Source organism: Acyrthosiphon pisum, chromosome A1, assembly GCF_005508785.2.
Source record: "Acyrthosiphon pisum isolate AL4f chromosome A1, pea_aphid_22Mar2018_4r6ur, whole genome shotgun sequence".
Classification (NCBI taxonomy): domain Eukaryota; kingdom Metazoa; phylum Arthropoda; class Insecta; order Hemiptera; family Aphididae; genus Acyrthosiphon; species Acyrthosiphon pisum.
In genome coordinates, this window is record NC_042494.1 from 8,875,327 (window position 1) to 8,898,373 (window position 23,047).

A 23,047-nucleotide genomic window follows, 5' to 3' on the forward strand; every position below is an offset into this window, starting at 1 on the left:
ATACAATATAATATTCATGGGCGTGCTCTGCAGGAAGGGGGTCAATTTTTACACCATAGATTTTAAAACATTGATTTGCCTAGATTTCAAAAAAAAAAAAATTGAAAATTTGTTATAATAAGCGTTCGCACGTGTGCGAAAATTGTGAACTTCGTAAGGCTATAGGTACCATATGATTTCCGGCAATTAATTTTTTGCACCATCGTTCTTAATTGGTTGTAACAGGTGTCAGAAAAAAAAATTGTTTAAATTTTCGAGTACACTAAACTAGATTTATAACGTTAAATTTAACAAATATTTTGTTTGAAAAAAAAATCAAACCCCCTATCCACCATCATGGGGGTTAGGCCTGCTGCTTAACGTACAGGTTGGAAATCACCGGTTTAATAGTTAAATAGTATGACCTCTATGGGTCTATAGATGTTTATTTATTGTCATAACACTATGACAGACAAATTATCTGACGTGTAGGTACCATTATAGGTACCTACCTATAATAATCACATCTTTGATTATCATAATATTAGCAAAGTATAATGATGATTTTTGTCAGGACTTTTAGTAAACATTCTATTGACACTCAAATTCATATTCAAAATATAGAGCAACTATATATATTACCCATATAGAGGTACTTTATTCATATTATAAGTTTCTCACTAGTCTATGGTCTAATATTCTGCGTGGGCGTTTCTATTCTTACATTTATATAAATCAAGAACGCATCCTGTCACATATGAATATATGATACAATTATTCCAATGACTTTCATAATTATGTGTTATTGTGTTATGTTATTCACACATTACCCTAGATTAATTACTGTAAATTATAAGTACTTACAGCTACCTATGTGTACAATTTCCACACTTGACAATATATTATTGTTTACACATATATAAGTATAAATAAAATATATTATAATATACTATAATCTGTCTGTCTTCAAAATTTGGATTAGTGAAATTGGTCCGATTTAAGACATCAGCATCTTTTCTGATAGAAACATGAATTTAGATGGTAGGTACTCTCAAGAGGTCAAAATTAAAAGTTTCTAGTAGTTTTAGAAGGATTCGGGAATAACAAAAACAAGTGAAAGAAAATGGTAATTTTTATACAATTTTTATACAATTTATATAAACATTTTATTTTTTGGTGTAATTCAAAAACTAATAGCTGTAGACACTGTTGTGTATACACCACATATGATAATATTAGTATTTTCAATATAGGTATGCAAACATTTTTGAAATATTTTGACAATTTTTTAACTATTTAATATTTATAGCTATTTATATATATTTTTTTAATTATTGTTGTTAAGGGTCCTTATAAGATGCTTTAATAACAGTTCAAAAATATTAAAGATACATAGATATAAGATACCATTATTTTTTAAATGTATTTGAAGTTCAAATTTTGAAATAAATTCATTAAAATCCCAAAAATTTTCAATTTATTTTTCAGTTGGAAATGTATAAAAGTTTTTCTTTTCATAGCTAAAATTAGCCATTTTAATTGAAGATTCCCCACTAGTTTTCTTCTTTTAATAATAAAAAAAAAGCTTACCAGAAAGTCACATTAATTTTTTATGAGCATTTGAATTTAAAAATGTTATATTTGATATATACAGCGTTATTAAATTAACTAATTTCAATTAATTTATTTTTAATATTGTTGTAACTCAAAAACGAATAATCATAGAAACATGACAATTTCACCAATAATTGTTTATATCAACATAATAAAATTTTCAAAATATTCATACTCGTTTTCAGTTGTTTACGGAAATTTTATATTTTATTATTTTTTTTTAGTTTTTTTTTTCTATAAATGTCAATACAATATTATTGTATTCATAAAACATCCATTACAATGACATGCTCAACATCTACTGCTGTACTGCCACTTTTTTTGTAATATTAAATCTTTGAATTGTAAACCTACGGGCTACGGGTTGTCGATGACGTCTGATTTTTAACGACCCTTGATTAACATAATATTATGAATTGAGTTTTATTTGGTTATATCCATTTCGGTGATTAAAGACATCGACTTGTAGTAAGTATACTGATCGATATTAGATATCGTGTGAATGTGTGATGTTGTGTATAAAATAAATAATATAGGAACACGGGAACTATGGTTTTATACTTCAATACGGATGTCTGTTATATGCAACAACTGCAGATGGGTTACTATATGGTATACACTATATGCCCTATCTTGTACAAGCATATTGCATATATAGGAAAACAGTTACCAAGAAAATGTTTATGGCCGATTTTATGCGTTCCGATTGATACGAGCCGATTAATAAAACCGGTGTCGAGAAGGGTTTTTATGCGCTTGTCCCGATGTTTTCTTTTTATTATATTATTGATCGCGCGTACATGTGAAACGATCAACAGATGCGTGAAAAAAAAATGTGTTAAACAAAACAGAACACGTAACCATGTAAACCACGGTATATTATTATTGAATATATATAGGTACATGGAAGCAGAAGCGCATGGAAATGTGGTTCGATGCTATTATTTTATGCTTTAGATTTATACACAATTACGGGAAAACTTACACGAGAAACCACACGCGTATTATGGAAATACGTTTTCGAAGAAAGAAACTGTATATTTCAAAATTGTCCGGATTCCTTTTTTTTTATTATTTGTTCAAGTAAATGCCGTACTGGAAATAAATGCGCAGAAATAGTCGAATAATATTATAATACTCTCAGATATATCAAATATTAATAATAATTATAAACATAACTATGTTATGAGTTATTTATATTATAATATTATATGGATGTAACTTTGACCATTTTTTTTAAATATTTTGCTAACGTTAATATAATTTGAATAGATTTCTGTATTAGATACGATCATAATATGTATCTACTATCTGCACCTTATATTTTATTATAATATTTCAAACCGTTAGTTTTTTAATTATCTAAGTATATTATAATATTATCAATACGTTTTAAAGGTAATTAGTATTGTTATTTTCCACATTATCATTTTTGGCCTTTTATAAATACATTTTCATATTGTTTAATCCGAGGTAACTTTCTGAAGAATGTTATTGTAATGGTAATATATTAACAACTCCTTATGTTTCATGAGTAAAAATAAAAAACAAACTTTCTAAAGTTTGTGTAGTGATGCCATAACTCATATTGCTCATATTTGATTAGTTCATGTTTGCACTTATAATATAAGATCAAATTTTGGCCGGTAACTTCATGCTTTTTCGACTATTCCGTGTGCTTGCCAAGTATATTTAAAAAAATCGTTAAATGTCAGAAGCGTTTAATAACGTCCGGTTTAATGGGTGTCTATACAATAATAGAAGGGCTTATTACGTGGAAAATGGTCGTTCGAGAAATGTTTATGACCGATTTTATAGGTTCCGATTAATACAGGCCGCCGATTAATGAACTAGAGTCTTATTTTATTTTTATTTTACCCTTCCCCCCATGTTTTTTATTTATCACATACGTGTGTAAGGCGGACATTATTTTTTTCCCAACAGAAATAGACAAACAAATTGTTAATACAATACTATTCTGCATCCAAAAGGAAGAAAATAAACGCCATCTCATAAAACTATTAGTGTTTCATGTATTTACATTTTTTTCTTTATTTTTTTTAATGGCCTAGCAATAAAATACTAAAACTTGGTTAGATAAATAGACAATGAACAATGGTTAATGGAACAGTCATATAAGTTTAGTAAGGACATATTAGATCGGGATGTTATCCACAAAAAATGTACCTATATCATTATTATATTATGTTTTGCATATAGATGATATAATATATATGGAACACTCAACTGTGAAAATACGTTTCTGTGCCCTGCAACTAAAGGTTTTCATCTGTTATTTAATTATTAATTAATATTGTTTAGTTTCTCAAGGCCTTTCTTTCGGTTGTCTTTGAAAATGTTTACGATTTTTGTGATACGCCACACACGTACGTACAGGTATAATATGCCTATAAATAACTAGGTATATAAATGTAATATTATGATTAAACCGATGACTATGTTTTATACAGTTATTACTTATTGCCCATTATTATATTGTCTGGCAACGAGAATATAATATTTGTATAAAGAAAATATAATATACTGTGTGCGTGGGTGGGTGTACCGGGAGTGTGGACGCCGATCGTCGGTCGCCTGCAGTAGCCGCGGTTGAATCGCTCGCATCGACCAGGCCTATAATAGCCATTATTACCACGCAATGTTTTAAATACATGTAATTTTATCGAAACCGGTTTTTTTTCCAAATCGACCACATGACATATGTCTCGATTTACTGCAAATTTTTTATAGAAAAAAAAAGAAATTATGTGCCCGTAAACTAACAACGAATGGGCGGAATCCGTGCAGGATACTGCAGTCTAGCGTATGTTCTTATAATATTATTCTTATCTGGACGGCGAAAACACCGCTGTGGCAACTACCCCTCAGTTTACCCCTTGACGTAGGTATGTTAACTATGTGCACTGCAGTGTGTTCAAGATGCAACACGTCAAGAAGGTACGTTTTTAGTGAATATAGTGCGTGCGTGTGCTACAGTGTAACAAAAATATAAATATTAGAATAGACTTCTATTATATACAGTGATGTGTATAGGTATAAAAACGTTATATTATATTGTCTGAATATGTTTATATATATTTTGTTTTATAATAAGGTGGCTGACGTTAAAATTTCGCGAAAATTCACTGTAACGTGCCAAGTGCAAACGCAGTACTGGCAGAAAGACACAATGTCGACGTGTAATTTTAGCACTTAGAAATTCAAGCTGTATATTATTATTTATTATACTGCAGTAGACGTGAATTATCATCTCGAATGGACGTCGGTGCGTCACGCGTGGGACCTTCGACTTGTGCGAGTGCGACATTCGCGAGTTCCGACGCAGGGTCCATATAGGTGTTTCAGTTAATCTACTGTTATCTATGGTATAGACCAATCATTTGTTCGCGATTACCGATTATTGCTTTATAGAATATCCACGTCTACCTAGTAGACTATTTCAATTTCCAATGTCTCTTCAAAAGTTAGTGATATACGCGCGCACGGCTTCGAAAATTAAAAATTATAGCCTCGAAGGCGGATTACTGCGGTGTGAAGAATCGATGTACACAAAATATATAATATATGTTTAAACATTTATCATTTATCGTTTATTGAAAAGAAGTCATTCAAAAATTGCACTTGTAAGCTGTAATCAAATTTTAATCTGACCTAGGTATTGTGTGTACTGAATATTAATGACGACGTAGGTAGATAGATATTATACTCCACATGACGTCCAATCACTTTAATGTATCAACTACCTATACCTACACGATCGAATAGCCGGCAAGTACCTATATATACAGATATCAAAATCCAAATGAATAGCCAGCTGACTGTTACTTGATTGTGCGCTATGGCAGATAAACATATACGTATCGCATTAGTTACTATTTACCGGTAATAATTATTATTGTATTATATTGTACTTTTTAGTTAAAGCTAAATCGAGATGCCACTCTGGTATCTAACCGATGACTGGGGCGGCGTAATAGAAATAGTGCCGAGGTATAAAGTGATAGAAATGGATGAAGGAATAGTGACTATTGGATATTGGATAACATATAGTACGCAATATCGAAATTAAATAATGATATATACCACGTAACACTGGTCACTGAACGACAATATATTATATAGCATGCACTGAATAATTTAAATAAAATATATATTGTAAACTTTATTATATATATATAGGCTACCTATAAAAGGAACTATTAGCGATTACATATTTCATATTATTTAGTATTTATTTATTAAGTTTTGAAAATGTACGCTCGTTATTATTATTTGTTTTGCAGAGTTTAAAATTAAATATAATTTGTTTTTAAAATATTAATATGACGTCATATCGATATTATATATACGGAATATATTATCATTACGTATAATGTACCGACGTTTCGTTACAAATTACTATTGTTATAGCTTAAAAGTTATAATATATATGCGTTGGGAGTAATACAATTACGGTTTAAAATTTCAGAAATAAATTTCAAACAAAGGGTTTTTTATTCGAAATTTTATGATCGCGTTTATATTATAGCCATTCAAAATATTCGGAATCACTGCTGTGGGCGGCCAATTACTAAGTCGTTATTTACGTTCGTCATCATAATCGATTATTAACGGTATGTATTGGGCCTGTGCAATTTAAAAAGGCGTATCAACCGCGTGTACACGTCTACACAATAAAAGAGCCGCCATATTCTGATTCAACGTGCACCCACGTGATACTGTCCTCTTTTGTGAATAAAATTATTGTTTTTTACTTTTTTTTTTTTTTTATAAAATAAAATATTACATTTTGCACGCTAAAAATTTAACACGAATTCAATATGTTGCACCCCAAACTATCATTTACACACATTATAAACAATATATTTTTAGACACACAACTTTTTTGGTATAAGTATTTTTTAATAATATGCATTTACTACATTGGCGATTGTGAATTATTTAATAACATAATATATAGGTAACTCAATAGTATAGGTACACTCGATTATATGTATTTTAATATTTGAATGTTATTCACACATTTTTATATGTTTGGTTTAAAATCAAATGTTGGTGTTATTATCTTGAAAAATAACTATGCGTATAAATTGTTTATAATGTTATAGATATAAATACAATTTCTTCAATTCAATATAATACGTCAGGATGACTTAAAACTCCTAACTCGCATATATTTTACACACGTCTTGTAGAAATAATAATGAAATATTTAAAAAAAATGGTGTTTTTCATTTTCAAAATAAAAATGTGTTGTATAATATTAGCAAATTAATGTTAGATTTGATATTTTCCCACGAAATACTTGAAATACTTGAATCAGTAATTTGTGTTTTTATTTCCTCAATTCGATCAAACCCTACAGTATAGTTGGTTCGTAACTATATACCAATTATGGAATATTCGAATGTTATGTAGGCACATATATAGGTACTTCGGTTATTGTTTATAATATTTACGAGTTACAATTAAATTAAAGGTAATATGTAATATAAACGTGCATTTTGAAAAGATGTAGGCACAGTTCACAGTTGTAGTCTCGTTGAGAGCATATAATATAGCTGCAGATGTTATCGGTCTATCAAACTGACCGCTGCAACCGTACAGAATTCAGTTCATAGCTCACACCTTGACAGACTATATACCATATAATATATAATATATATATGTACCCACATGCCCATACCTGAGTGTGTTTACATCACCCTTATGTATATACTTATACGTAATGGTTGGTCCGGTCGTATGTAATGCACATATTGTGCGTATAATAATGTATTAATGTATATAATGGCTATAAATTTGCACGGCAATTTGCTCGGGATAACGAAGTGCCACGGGCTAAGTTACGGTGTGTCAAAGCCTACATTATAAGACTGCAGTAACATACGCACGCACCTCAGACACTACCACGGACGGCTATATTATAATATGCAGAGCCCGCAAACGTAAAAGTATAGTATATAGGACATTATAGGTACACCATTGTATATGCGTATTATATACGTGGATTCAAGAATGCGCACATGAAACAATAATACCAAAATACACCTAACTACCTACATACATACCGCACTGTTGTAATGATATGTGGTGACGTTTCCATTGCTATAATTATAAACAAAAAATTCAAATCAAAAAATACGAACTTTATAATATGATTATCACAATAGGATCAAGTACAATGTACTCTACCGCCTCTACCTTCCCCCCCCTCCCACCTACTAAAGGTCCAAGGGCAATTGGTGATATATTTTTTGCAATCACTTGTGGATGCTCTCCGTGTGTATTTTACTAGCACCGCGCATTATAATATTATAATATATACAATATACATATATACAGCCACTAATAATAATGTAGACGCGGGCACAAACCTATATATTATAATATGTACATTTTATTATTTCTCTTTACAATTGCAATTATCTGAACGCTCTACTGCCTACCTATATTCAATTCTTATACAGATATATGTACAACGTGGTCACGTGGTACATTTCGATTTCAATCCATGCTCATAATTTACTCATTACAGTATAGGTAGGTACAATATTATAATACTGATGGTCGGTGGTATCGGAGATAATTATTATAGTTGAATATCACATGAAACGTGCACACGGGTTGTTCATAAATATAAATTTTTACTTATGGCTAGCACGCGTTTTTCTGCACCAATTAATAACATATACCTATCATATTGTATAGGTATTACACAGAATTAATTATTTTTGACGTTTCAACATAGGGAACGCAGAACCAGTGGGTTAACTTGATTGTATATTTGTATAATATTATGTTCATGTTATAACATTAGTACTTAAAATATAAGTGTGATGTATTATAATAATAGCTATAGGTATATTATAAAGTTGATTAGATTCATACAACGTGATTCAGTGAACAAAAAAAATCGTATATATAATAATCAAATAGTAAATACATTTTAATCTTTTAAAACTTTAAAGCGGTGCTACTCAATATTTTTTTTTTTTATTCGACTGCGACCATAAGTATTACATTACCTAGCTCCGTAAATCTCTACTGTTAATTCTACTCTTATTTCATAATATAGGTACCTACCTAGGATGTATATAAGTATAATAATTGACCACAGATAGAAGGCATTACACAAAGAAATAAGTTTATTAAATAATGTATTTGATAATAATTTGAAATGTTGATTTTTTTATGAAAGCTATATGAAATTTAATTAAAACCAAATCTAAATATCTATTAGAATAAAGCCGATAGGAATGATAATTTAGCCAGTATTAAATTATTTATTATATAAATTATAAATAAACCGATTTTTAACGGTCATAAATCACATTTGAAGGTCTTTTTAAAAACAAAACAAGCATGAAAAACAGCTAAACCGGACGATTCGTGTTGCGTTATTCAGAGTATGATGAAGACTGGTATAGTGTATACCACAATATTATATTAGTTTTTTTATATTAATCGAATCATTTAATATATGCAAACGGATACATTATCATAGTTTATATTTATATGTATATATATATATATATATTTTACAGTTGGTACAGTTGGTAAAAGATTTTATTTTATTGGAATGCTTGTTACACACCCGCTTGGTAAACTGTGGTAAATATAGGTATACTGTTTGCTAATATTTAATTATTTAAAATATTTAAACCATGAACATAATCTGATACTCAGATATAAATTAAAATTTTTCTAGCTAGTACCTATTGTTAATGTTTGTTATAGATACTGATACACAATTATATTATCTACTCTTTGCTTTTAAATTTTTGACAATGAATTAATATTACAGTCTACAATAGAACAATACATCATAATGACCTGCGTATTAATATCGTGCGTAATAATATTACATTTCAGGTTTGATTTAATATTTCACTAAGTACGTACATAATATTATTATATTAAGAAATATCATAAACTAACAATTTATTGGTTTGTATTTTGTAATAAGTATATTGTGCATCAATATTTTTTGTTGTTTTTCAACACCTACCGTTTCTCTTTTACATAATTAGTTATTAGTTATTACTTATTAATGACATTCAAAATAATTTCGCGTGGTGAGATTTAATTTAAAAAGTATTATCATACGTATATAACTAATCTTAGATCAAAATATACGTCTCTGGTCTTGATTAAATATATGACGCCCACCATGCCGATATTTTGAATTTAACAACCCACATTTAAATAATGACACCTTTTGATCATAACAAATACATCAACACAATCATTTTATTTAAGTAATATATTTGATGAAGGTGTAATATGGAAATTTTCCATTGTAAATATATTTTTCTGCTAGTAGAGACAAAAGTACTCAAGGAAAACCTAATGAAATATATGTTCGATTGGTTATTTAATATTTAAGGTATTAAATATCTGAAAATATTTCAATTAATAGCTATATATAAAAAAAAAATGTTATTATTAAAAAATATTATACTCAAAATATTTACAAACACTAGAAAAAACTAATTGAATAACCAACAAGTATCCTAGATGTCTAGACATATATAAATTATAACGTATATTAATAAACAGTTTTATTTTTTTTTTTTATTTATTAATTTAACATAGGTTAACTAAAGTACTATAAACTCATAATAACTAAATTCAGTATAAAAAAAAATCAATAAATTGTTAAAAATACTTTAGTTAAATTTAAATCAAAATGACAAGAAAATGGAGGCTGGAATAGTAATTAAAAACCAATTATCTTTAGTACAAAAGTTATATACATATTTTATTTAAGTATAAGAAATTGGATGTATAAACATTTTAAGAAAATATTTATAACTTATAAGCTATGATAGTTATGGCATTATATTCAAAATATTACAATGTATTACAATTTAAAATTAGGTATACATATTTTATAATACAAATATAAAAAAAGTTAAAACTACCTATATGTAAAATATATAGTTTTCTAAATAAGGGAATTTCCAATATGTATTAATTTTATTATTAACAAACATTAACTATTAAGTAGTGCTCGATGCTTATTAAGTAGTACATTGAAATACATTTTAAGAAAAATAACCAATATAATTTAAAATAATATTCCGAAAATAAATCAGAACGCAAAATAAAGAATTGTAAAAAACTAGAAAATTTAAAATCTGTCTAATGTCCCATTCGATAATTTCATAAAATCATTCGTAATTTTATAAGTTTCAGTGGTCCATATTGTAAAATCGTATTTTAATAATAGGTAGCTAACTAATTTTTTTCTTAACAACATACTTTTAGTTTTTCTTAGACGCTTATTTCGTCACTTTGTTAGGATTTGATTAACGATCATCGACCTACGATGTTTACTTGTATACCCGATATTACGGTGGAATAGTAATAACAGTCGAAATTGATGGGCATCTGTATCGGAATGCGAAAATTTTCGTAGAGAAGGAGTGAGAAAAAAAAAGGGGAAAAAACACAAAATAACACACGTCATTCGGATGTTCACTAATCTTGTTTTCCGTTTAGGTCGTAGATAGCAGGGCGCGCAAGGGTTGGCTTCAAGGGATGGCGGAAAAGCGTGCAAAGGGTGACGTTTGTAGTCGTACGATGATATTAATGATGTAGTTGGAATTTATTTAACAACTGGCGGTGACCGAAAATAAAAACTGTTTTAAACTGTAGCGAACGGGAATCTATCACTGTAATTAATGAACTTATAATGACAGCACACCTATACCATTAGTGTGCGCGCTTTAAACGAATCATCTGCTGCTATGATGGTATAACTGAAGACCGAGCGTCTTCGACGAGGATGAAAGTAAAAAGCGAACACACGAAAAACATCCAAAACTTCCGTGTTACCTACAACTGTAGGTCGTAACACAATGTTCAATCATATATAATATACCCACAGACTGTTTCTTGTTGTTCGTTAGAAACTTTGAGAGCGCGCTGTCTCACGTTATGTCTGTGGAAAACCAGCTGTTATGCATTTTGCGAGTCCTAGATTTTTAATGGCAGTTCTCGTAGTAGGTATATTTATTTTTGCCGTTTAAAACCGAATGAGATGAATACCAAAGTACTCTTAATAATTGCAAAAAACGCAAATATAGATTTTGATTCAATCATCATACTCACATTATTCGCAAAAAATTCACGATACAACCAGAACAATCCTGTACATAGGTATACATTATTAGGGGTTTCTATATAGGAATTGTATAACTACATCGAATGGCAGTGTAGGTATACATACATATGCGACTAACGGGTAATTGGACCGATTGAGTCCTAAAATATTTTCCAATACTCAGCATCATGTGCGAGTGTGGTGATGCCGTTGTTCGTTTATCCCACGTCTCCTTTGAAAAATATTATCCTTATAGTTGTGCAGACACCCTTGACATTTATATATGTAATATGTAGGTATATATAGACTTTCGCGATTTCTTCTAGCACGTTCTCATCATTAATAAAATAACGTCCAACGACCGTGCATAATACCTGTCACACATATCACTATCACTACCCGGACGAATGAAGAAATAATAAGAGTCACGTGTCTTTACATCAAACAATAACGTTCACCGTATTTCCGGTCGACCACATTGGTAGTAACTAATGAATTTATTGCTTCTACAAACGTATTTCTTTAAATGCATGTTAAATCACTTGACACCGTTGTCTTATGCGTCGAGGAGATTTTCTTTTTACGATCAAATTTGTTAAATAATAATTGATGTGTGTTTGAAATATCTGCTACAATACCTACCTATAACACAACCATAGTTATGTTTTCATGGTATCAATCAGCCATCCGGTTGTACCTATTTATAAATCTGTTTAATATTTTATAAGAATTAAATTCGCAGTCGATCGTTAAGACGTGTATAAAAGCGCACCTAACACAACACTTTTGGTTTCATTTTCTGTTATAAATGAAAATATGATTTATATTATTTCTACGGATAAAATATATTTTCCTTAGTATTCAATATTACTACTATATGGTTTTGCGTTTGTAATGACGATAAGAAATCAAATTAACTATGTATTTGCATGATGTTTTTTGGTTTTAGATAATTAAATAATTTTAGTTAAAACTTCCGGGTTAGTCATGATTGCAATAGTATTTGAAATGTTAACATTAAACATTTATAATTAATAAGTAGTAATTAAAATACTATACAGTATTTGTTATTATGTAGGTACCTACTTATTTAAAATATGACATTATACAACCTATTATATTGTTTTATTATACTAAACAATTCATGCCTGAATTCATATGAATTATTTAACTCCTATTTATTGTACCTATATCATTTCTATTATTATTTTATTATTATTATTTCAACCATTTAATTACCGGATTTTGTTTTACTCGTGAATTTGTCGTGCTCTACATTGTTAATTAATCCGTTAAGTAACATTTAAAAACTAAATCGCTTCATATTATATTTACTCGACAGTCGACGCCGTGCCAGTGTATGTAGAAATCGGTGTAGGGCCAAATGACGTGTGGCTGAACGCCAACTGGACTAATGTAGTTTTAATGAAACACGTGCTTGATCTTTTTTTTTGTGTCTGTTGAGGGACAAAAAGTGTTTTTTATTATTAATTTACTTACACGTCATTATTGGAGTAGGTAATTTTCCTGAGACTTCTGAGATCTGATGGATGCAATAGATTTTCATAATGTATAATATGATTAATGATTTTATACCTACCAATGTCATTAAATTAATATTATAGAAACAATAATATTATCTTAAAATTAAATTATATGCCAAATAATTCCAAACTAATATTATAGACTTTATTCGACACTAATATTCGTTATTAAATATTTTGCTCGCTATATATTTCTTACGTGTATAAACAAAATATACCTACATAAGAAATATTTGATTCGTAGAAGTCTTAAACGTTGAAATTGTATTGTATTTCTTATAATTTTCCATTTTAATATTATACTAGAGGCTTAACATTTTATAAATTATTACTGTAACAACTAATAGCTATAATAAATATATAGAACAAAATTAAGCATCTAACGATTTAATGGAACACCTGAGTAATATGTTCTAAGTAGAGGTGGACAGATTATTTAGTTTCCCATATAATGCCATAGCGATTGAATGAAATAATATTATCACTTAATATTACTTTATTGCTATAACTATATTATTTGTTTATCATAATGTATTTATATTATTTTACTGACTGTTATTTAGTTACGTACCGATTTGCCAATCGATTGTATGAAAATGGCCATGGATGCCACAGATAGCGCAAGACTCGGCTTAAACCTGAACTTGAGCGTGCAGCCTCAATCATATCATTGGATTCAATCACCTAAAGGTACTGATGACGAGGATGAGGATGACCGTAGGAGAGTGGATGATGATTGTTCTCCGGAAGAAGAACCGGATATCCTGGAAATGCAGGTATAATTTCATTAATTAGTTTCCTATTGTAAATTGCGTATCTAAAAATAACTATATTTAGGTACTTACATTTCTAGAAAGTTTATGAACAAAATTATTTTTAATTTTTAATGTAAAAAAAAAACGTCTATGGCGTAAGCTGTAGTTATCTATATCATGCCAATTTAAATGTTTTGATTTCAGAGAGAAGAACGTGAAACCCTTAATCAGTTGGCTCGTCGTTTGGCAAGTGGACCACACGGACTGATGGGAGGTCACACCGCGTCTATGATACAGCATTTGGTTTATCGTCATCCTAATGGGATGCCAATATCCGATCAGATCGTCATGCCAATACCTTCTAGAAGACCGGCCAATATAGAATCACCACCAGGATCTAGTCGATCAGGTGACACGCCTCTTGGTCATGAATATGCACCGGAAAACGAATCATCTCTGCTAGCAAGAAAGGGTGAAGCACAATCGTGGACTTTTGAAGAACAGTTTAGACAGGTATGAACTCAAAAATTCTTACGTAACAAATATTTTTAGATTTTGAGCGTAGCGAATCTATTGACTTTACAATAGGTTATGTTATATTTTGTCTGTTATCAACATTTGGGCTATTAAAAATGCTCCAATTTTCGGCATAAACATATTTTCTGATATATGAAAGTTAATCTATTTGGTGTATTAGGGAAGTCAAAATCAAAAATTCCCAGTAGTTTGAGACAGCGTTTGCAAAAACAAAATAAATTGAAGGAAAAATGAGAATTTTTACATAAACCCAATTTTTGAAAAAATCTATTTAATATTTTTGGTGCAATTCAAAAATATATTAAGCAGCCATACAAGAGATTTTCTTCAATTATTTTCGATAAATAATTTTATGTTCAATCAAAAAACTTGAAAATCTAATACAAGGTTCCACATAAGTTGTTAATAATAGATATAATAAATAAAAGAAAGTTGAGCATACGTCCACAATACAATTGTCACGGAATTCGTGAAAACACGAAATCTTAAAATGTGTAAATTATTTTTCAGCTAGAAATTCATGAAAAATTATCTATTCGTAGCTAACATTAGAACATTTATATAATATATTTTATTATACGTTTTTCTACTTTTAATAAAAATTATTAATTTTTATGAGTGTTTGAATTTTGAATTTTTACGAAATTGGATATTCATCATAATATTATTAATATTATTAATTTAATTTTGATATTCAGTTGTTATTCAAAAATAAATAACCATAGACACTAGACATTTTGAACCAAATATTTATATTAGCATTTTCTGTACAAATTATAATATTTTAACTTTTTCTGAGGTATTTAGATTCTTAAGAAAATTTTAAGAAATTTTATCGAAATCCTGAAAATTTTCAAATTATTTTCTGTTCGAAATGCATAAAAATTTTGCTTTTCATAGCTTACATCTGAAAAAGTAATAGATTCCTTATTAGTCTTTTAACTTTAACAGAAAAAAGTGTAACTTTATTTATAGCTATGAGGTATTAATATTAATAAATCTGATTATTTATACATATATATGGCTGACTCAGCGTCTCCGCTTTGAATTGTTTTTCGTATGCAATAATTTATCATTGAATTATTTAACACATGTATTATAAATTATAATAACATAATCAACAACTATAATTGTACAGCAGAGTTGTTACCCACTTGACCACATTTTTTTTTGCTTTAGGCAACATTTTAATTTTAATCAAAAAATTAAACTTATCGAAATAAACTTTAAAATAGTAAACCTATGTTAATAGGTTTTTTTGTTACAATAAAGAGTTTTATAACAGGGTTTCAATTTTTATTAAACATGAGTATAATAGGTACCTAACACATAATAAACGCGGGCATAAAGCAAGCAATATGTTTTCTTGGGATTAAAAAAAAAATATGCAAATTAAAAACTCGTAATGATAATATCACATGGACTATATTGATACAGTTTTACTTTCGTGGGGGAGGATAAATATCTTTTTTTACGTGTACTTATTATAATTCTCGTCAAACACACACGTCGACATTGTCGCCGGTTGATGCGCGAGATGTCCTTTCTCATGGAGGTCGACGACACTCGGTCATACACAAAAGACCACAATCAGTATATTATGTATGTATATTATGGATACGTATAATGAAACAAATAGTCGAAAAAGACGATGAGAGAAAAAAAAAAGGGAAATGAATGAATGACAAATATATATACTCACACCTGTTGAATTGGTCACAAGAGACGGCAAAATTAATAAGAGCGGCAACGGCGGCGGCCGGTGGACAATACCACTACCGGGTGAGAATATTTTATGCCGTGAGAGACGGATTTCAATCGCATGTCAACCGATTTGTCATCTTCACGAAGACGCGATGACGGTAGGTTATAGGTATATATATTATTATTATAAGTGCCGAGCACCTGCCGCCGTATTATCAAGCATAACGTCGTCGCCGGCCGGTCCACGCGAGTTCTCATCGCGCGACATATGCGACTAACTTAATATATTATAATACCATCGCGGTCGGTGTCCAACCCGAGATGACCTAACACCGTGACGATATTACCTACATCCAAATCCATATGGGGGTTCAAAAATGGGGCTGTGGCGTTTAAAAAATATAAATTACGTCGAAGACGCGATGAAAATATAATATGCGATTATATAGAACACGTTCTTTATTTTAATTAGGTAGACGCGTTGAATATAATAATTATAATAACAACTGAGGGTGATTATATTATTACGTAGGGGTACTGCTTAGTGTATAATGCGTGGATCGACGAAACGATACAGTCTGAACTCTTCCCTGCAGACTGCAGTATAGGGTGAAGAGGAAAGAAAAGAAGTGTTGAAGCTTATTTTTTTTTTGTATACGTATGTGGGCATGTGGCTAGCACATATTCTGACGGATTCGATTTTTTTTTTATAGATCGCTCATTATAGCGGCCAAACAAAAAAATCAAAATCTGACGACTATTATTTACAGTGACGGCGCTAGGGGGGGGGCACTCCGTGCAAATGCCCAGGGCCCCGTGATTAGGGGGGCCCCGTGCCCCCATGTCTTCTTATTTGTTTTTCATAAATTTATGACACGCAGAGAAAAATAAATCATTTAATTTATGCACGCAACTTTAAAATAATTTTTTGAAAATAAGCTATGCGGCCTATACCGATTACCGAATTGAAAATACTACGATAAATAGTAAATAAAACACATCTCAGTCAATAATAACAACCGATAACGGCAATATTGCAATAACTCATTAGCCATTAGTTGATCACGTTTAAAACTTTAAAAATAACTCGAAAACCGAAAAATCTTAAGCTGTCGTTTACTCGTGTTACTGTTATTCGTTACTAACTGGCCAATACAGATCTATTAAAAATTCAAACATTGCATGGGACCTTTAAAATCGTTTAACCATGATTCCATGATGGAGAATCAAAAGATATTGATGCGTTTAGCGTTAGATTTATATGCAGAATTAATAATTTTCAGATTGCTTGTTAATGAAAACCAAACTCCTCTCAAAGTACTTTCAATTTTTAAAAATTCCAATGGTTCATTTCCAAATATTAATATGTTACGCTTCGGATACTTCTTACCATCCCAGTCACTTCAGCTAGCGCAGAGAGAAGTTTTTCTGAGCTAAAAATTATATAAAATTATCTCCACAATAGGATCAGACAAGAAAAGCTTTGTATGTTATTTATATGGTATCTATTGAAAAGGAAATATCGGATACAATTAATTATGATAAAATTATAGATGACTCTGTTGCAGCAAAATCTAGGAAAAATCATTTTAATTTTACTAACCTATGTATGTACACATTTGACATTTTATATGTTTTATTAAAAACAAAATACGAATACCCTTTAATTATATGTATTTTATTATAATTTAATTTACTCACTACTTACATTGACACATGAATAAATATATATATATTTTTTTATGTAGCTAACTTTTTTTGTTTTGTATGTATGTTTTATATTGAAGGTATATTAATATCTAATAAATTAAATCTATCCTCTCATCAATTAAGAATAATAAAATATATCACTACTGGTAACTGGTATCTGAAAAGTGTCTAAAGATTGTCAGATCTTATATAAAACAAAATATCAAATGTAAGTAGGTACAATTTAGTTCCATAATCAACAAGGGCCCCACCAAAAATATTGCCCAGGGTCCCAAAATATGTATAGTGCCGTCACTGATTATTTAGATCTAAAGGTTTAATAATTGAGTTTTATTCTCTTAATGCTGAAATGTATTAGTTCCAAAAATATATTAGTGATTATATAATGATCAATATTGTCTTTTGATAAAAATGATTACCTACCTGCTTTAAAATATTTAAAACAAGACCATCATATACATAGATGGATACTAACTTATTTATTGCTTATTATTTAGTTAAATATCTACTACGATTTACATTTCGTTTTATAAAAAATAATTTTCGTTATAGATAATTGTATAAAATATAATACGTATTTAATAAATAGTCTCACTCGTGTGCGTGTCTTGGGACTGTAAACTTGTTTGACCTTTAAATATCTAATATTTTCTTATTAAAAATAAGATTGATCAGATTTAATTTTTTAAACTCTATCGTGACGCATATCTAGCATTATTAATCAATCAAAAATTAAATAATTGGGATGGGCATTCTTAGAAAATCTGGATACACGTGTAATGTGTATAGGTACTTGTTAAATGATTTTGGTTACCATATTATAATAATGTATATTACCATATAGTATAGTAATGTATTCTATTAGGAACCCTCTTTTAGCCAATAAGGATTACTCGGTCTTTTGTTCTGAATAAATGTTATTTTCTATATTGACTGATTGACTACGTTACGCCCACCCGAGTTAAGTCGTCTGAAATATTGTTCCGGATTGATCAGAAATAAAGAAGAAAGGAGATATAAGTATATAAAACAAAACACAGTTATTAGATATAGTGCGAGAGAAAAAAATAGTAAAAAATTACACGCCCTACCTGATGTTAATTACGGTTTAGATGTGCTGATTGATAGGCCATCCGTACATGGGAATCTCTCGTCATTATTATAATATATAATATATATATATATATTTTTTTTCATTCTTCATTTTTTCATCTCCCTCTTTTTTACTCTTGGTATATTTCCCTCTTTGTCTTCCTCGAAAACCGATCACATTTATTTGCTTTTCCCAATTATTATAGACAATGAATAATCGCGTCCGATTAACTGGCCACAAACGGTTTTTTGATTCAGCTGACCGAATAAATGGCAGACAATCGCTCACGGGGTAATGCCGTTCGACACCTTCATATACTATTCGTCATCCATCCATCGTACAGTAGGCAACTTCTGCGTTCGGTAATTGCATCGGCGATGATAATAATAATTGTGTCTAATGTTTTATATTTTTGAAAATCGTGACTGTCGTTTTTCCGCTGTTTAGGGACATAATAAACAACTATTAATAGTTGTATCCGAAATCAACATGTTCATTCGCCGTGTGATTTTTTTTTGCTCTGCAAAATTAGTAGTCATCGTTAAATAGTTTTTAAAATTAAAACGATTTCAGTATGGTTTTTCAGTTAGATCAAAAAACATACCATTGTATGAAATTATATAGAAATACTTTATTTTTAACCCATTCAATTTGGTTAAATCTTAAGATCTTTATTCCAAACTATTTTATATTAAAATAAATTGTATTGTTTCCAACAGAAAATTAAATTATTATAAATACATTTTTACATTTTAGGATGTTGTTAAATTAAGATTGTTTCAAATATTTGTTTTAGTTTACAAACTTAATTCTTTAATTTTTCACTCATAAACTAAATTACTGTGTTGCATAGTTTTTTTATTCAAATAAAGATTAAGGCAGTTATAGAATAAAAAATTTATGAAAAATCGACATCATTCAAGGTATAAATATATTTGTACAGTTTTAATAATTTAGATAGACATTCAACTATTTCTTAGTCACGTATCAATTTGGCATGTTACCTAATTGATCAACATACTTGATCGCCCCTGGCAATTGCTAGTCTATAGGTCGTATACCTCGAATAAATTCCTTATTCATTTATTCCGGTAGCAGCCAGCTTATACACACGCAAAATCTTCGTAACTGGTATTGATTATTAAAGTTTTTTTCCCTTATGTTATTATATACCAGATGAATATCCATCATGCAAAAATATAATTGTAAAAATAATTTTTTTTAATAAAAATCTCAAAATGAATATTTTGAAAATTATCTTTCACAAATCATTATGATGGAAATGATGGCCTATAAGACAGAAATCGATTATTTTAATGACATCTAAAAAAATATATGGTGTAAGGAATTATGTAATCTAATAAATTAACGAATGTTAATTTATTTTTATGAAAATAATATTATTACATTTTTACAATTAAAAGTTTTACATACCTATAAAAGCATAATGCATTAATACGGTAATTATTTTGGGTCGAACTTTAAATAATCGATTGGTAAGTTAGGTGTATCAGTTAGATCGCATGCCATGAAATTTAACATTTCGGATAAAGGTCAATAGATGTTAAACATTTTTAGATATTTAGTTACGTTATTCTACTTATTTGTCGAACTGTACTGTTATCCTACTGCTTTCTTATTATAACAAATAATAGGAAAACAGTAGGATTTCGTGATTTAAGAATTTATGATTGCGACCATGGACGTGGTATGTAAAAAAGTAATACTAATAAATCGATTTTATTTTTAATATAAATTAAGTTTAATTAATATTGTTTAAAATTATCTTTCATATATCACATACATTCACGAACATTTTAATGTGGTTTACGTCATTTTAAAAGATTAAATAATTATGATTTGAAAATTCACATATTATATAAATTGGATGTTGTACCTATTAGAAAAACTAAATTTGACAAAACTACTAGAAATAGATTACTTGTGAAGGGAGGGAAACGAGTTGAATTGCTTTCTACAGTGTTCAATAATACAGACGTTTTTGTCGATAATATGATCCGGCTTTAGAAGAGGATAATATACCACACACTCTCGTGTCGTTTCCAATTATCAGACGTTTGTCAAATGCTTGTCGTTTCGAACCGCCGACTGTAGGCCTTGAAGAGGGTCAATAAATTCGTGGGGTGACTAATAGCTGGGGGAGAAAATTATTTCATTAATTGTTTCACAACTTAATCGACTTAATCACGTGTTTGATTCCCATATACACGAATCGTAAATACGAGTTTTGTTTGGACTCCTTCACAAAGGCGGCGAGGGTATAAAATACTATAAATGTATATTATTGTTTTCTGCTACTCGGACGTTGTGCAATCCCTCTCCAATAATAATAATTGTATTACTAACGGTTAATTAAGCAATTGATTCGATTTCATGATGGCCTAATTTCGGAATTCAAAAACGGGACGTCTTTTCAATTAATATTTTTACCTTTACATCATACACCTTGGTATATAATACATAAATAATATTATTTTATATACATATAAATAGTTATATACCTAGGCACTTTTATATTATATGCATTTTATCTATATGATTAATTAAACCAAAAAACATTTATTATGTTTTCAAAAGAAGTTATTGTAGTGACGTAAGACTTAATAAGCTATACAAATTATATTTTACTCGACAGTTGGTGAACCATTTTGAGTGATGACTGTTATTAATTCTTGAATTTTGATTTAAGTTTTTTTTCATCACAATCTTTGTTTAAAAATGTACTTAATCTTCATACAATTATAATATGCCTATATACTATATTTTTCTTTTTCACAATTTATTAATCTTTTATTTGTTGAGTATTCTAAATTCTAACGAATGTCGAAAATTGCATAAAGAATAATATAATATAATATAGTTAAGTTCTGTTAGTCGTTTTGTTTCTATATAATTTAAAATACTTTCTTCTGTATGATGTGTATCTTTTCACAAACGGCTTTTGTTTAGTTATAAAAGATTTAAAGATCCTATTCAAAATGCATATAGTAAACTGCCCGAAATCAATCTCATGTGTACTGTTGCAGTTACTACACGTGTTTACGTGTTTTTAATTATGTTATTCTATTAATTTAGTTCTATTCATTCTGGTTCATAATTTATGCAAACACATTTTAACTAATTCTAAAAGAACTACGGTTTCTTTTTATAACTCCCAAACACTAAACAATGAATATTAATTCAAAATACATTGGTATAATAGACCATGAAATATTGTATTTATGAACTCGTCATAATATATTATAAGCTAAATCCTAAGTTTCAAATCTTAATATTACAAACTTAATAAACTGAAATAACAGAACACAATAACCTTGATTTAATTTTTTAAAACACTTAGGGCCGATTTCACCAACACAGTTAATCACGGTTAAAGCTTAATCGGCCGAATTTGGCCGGTTAAATATCTGTTATCAGCCGATTAAGCGTTAACCGTGATTAACTGTGTTGTTGAAGTAGGCCCTAAGACATCAAAAAATATTAATTGTTGGAAATTTTTTTTTTTTTTAATTTTGTTTTAGAAAATAGGAAGATAATAATAATAGGCATTATAAAATATCGTTAAAATAAGTCTTTCAAGATGTAACATAATGCGGAGTTTATATAAAATGAAACATGGTATTTGAATTTGATAAAACACATACAGGTATGTCGTAGGTGTATATACTATTTACTCAAAATACTGATAAGAACTCTTCTCCAGTTCCCACATTAATCCACCCAAAGAATTCCTCGAAAAAGATAAACGCTTGACGAATGTGTCGTGTGTTATTTGAAAATATTTTTAGGGAGTGAAATTAGGAGAGAAGTACAATATGGCGTGATGAATTATTAATTATAAATATGTAAATAGTATATTATACGCGAAACTGAATATCGTACCTATATACCTATGGGTGCTCTGTAAAACGTTTTTATTGAATACAGCTCCAACGAGCAGCTATATCGTAAACTGAAA

At 29.3% G+C, this 23,047-nt stretch overlaps 1 protein-coding gene across 1 annotated transcript in view; it reads left to right on the forward strand.

Moving 5' to 3' along the window:
- Positions 1–23,047, forward strand: part of LOC100168299 — a 91,982-nt gene that overhangs the window by 26,781 nt on the left and 42,154 nt on the right. Inside the window, exons 2-3 of the mRNA XM_029486591.1 lie at positions 13,833–14,045; positions 14,229–14,537. Coding sequence (XP_029342451.1) covers positions 13,860–14,045; positions 14,229–14,537 — 495 coding nt within the window. The 5' untranslated portion in view covers positions 13,833–13,859. The remainder of the gene's footprint in view (positions 1–13,832; positions 14,046–14,228; positions 14,538–23,047) is intronic.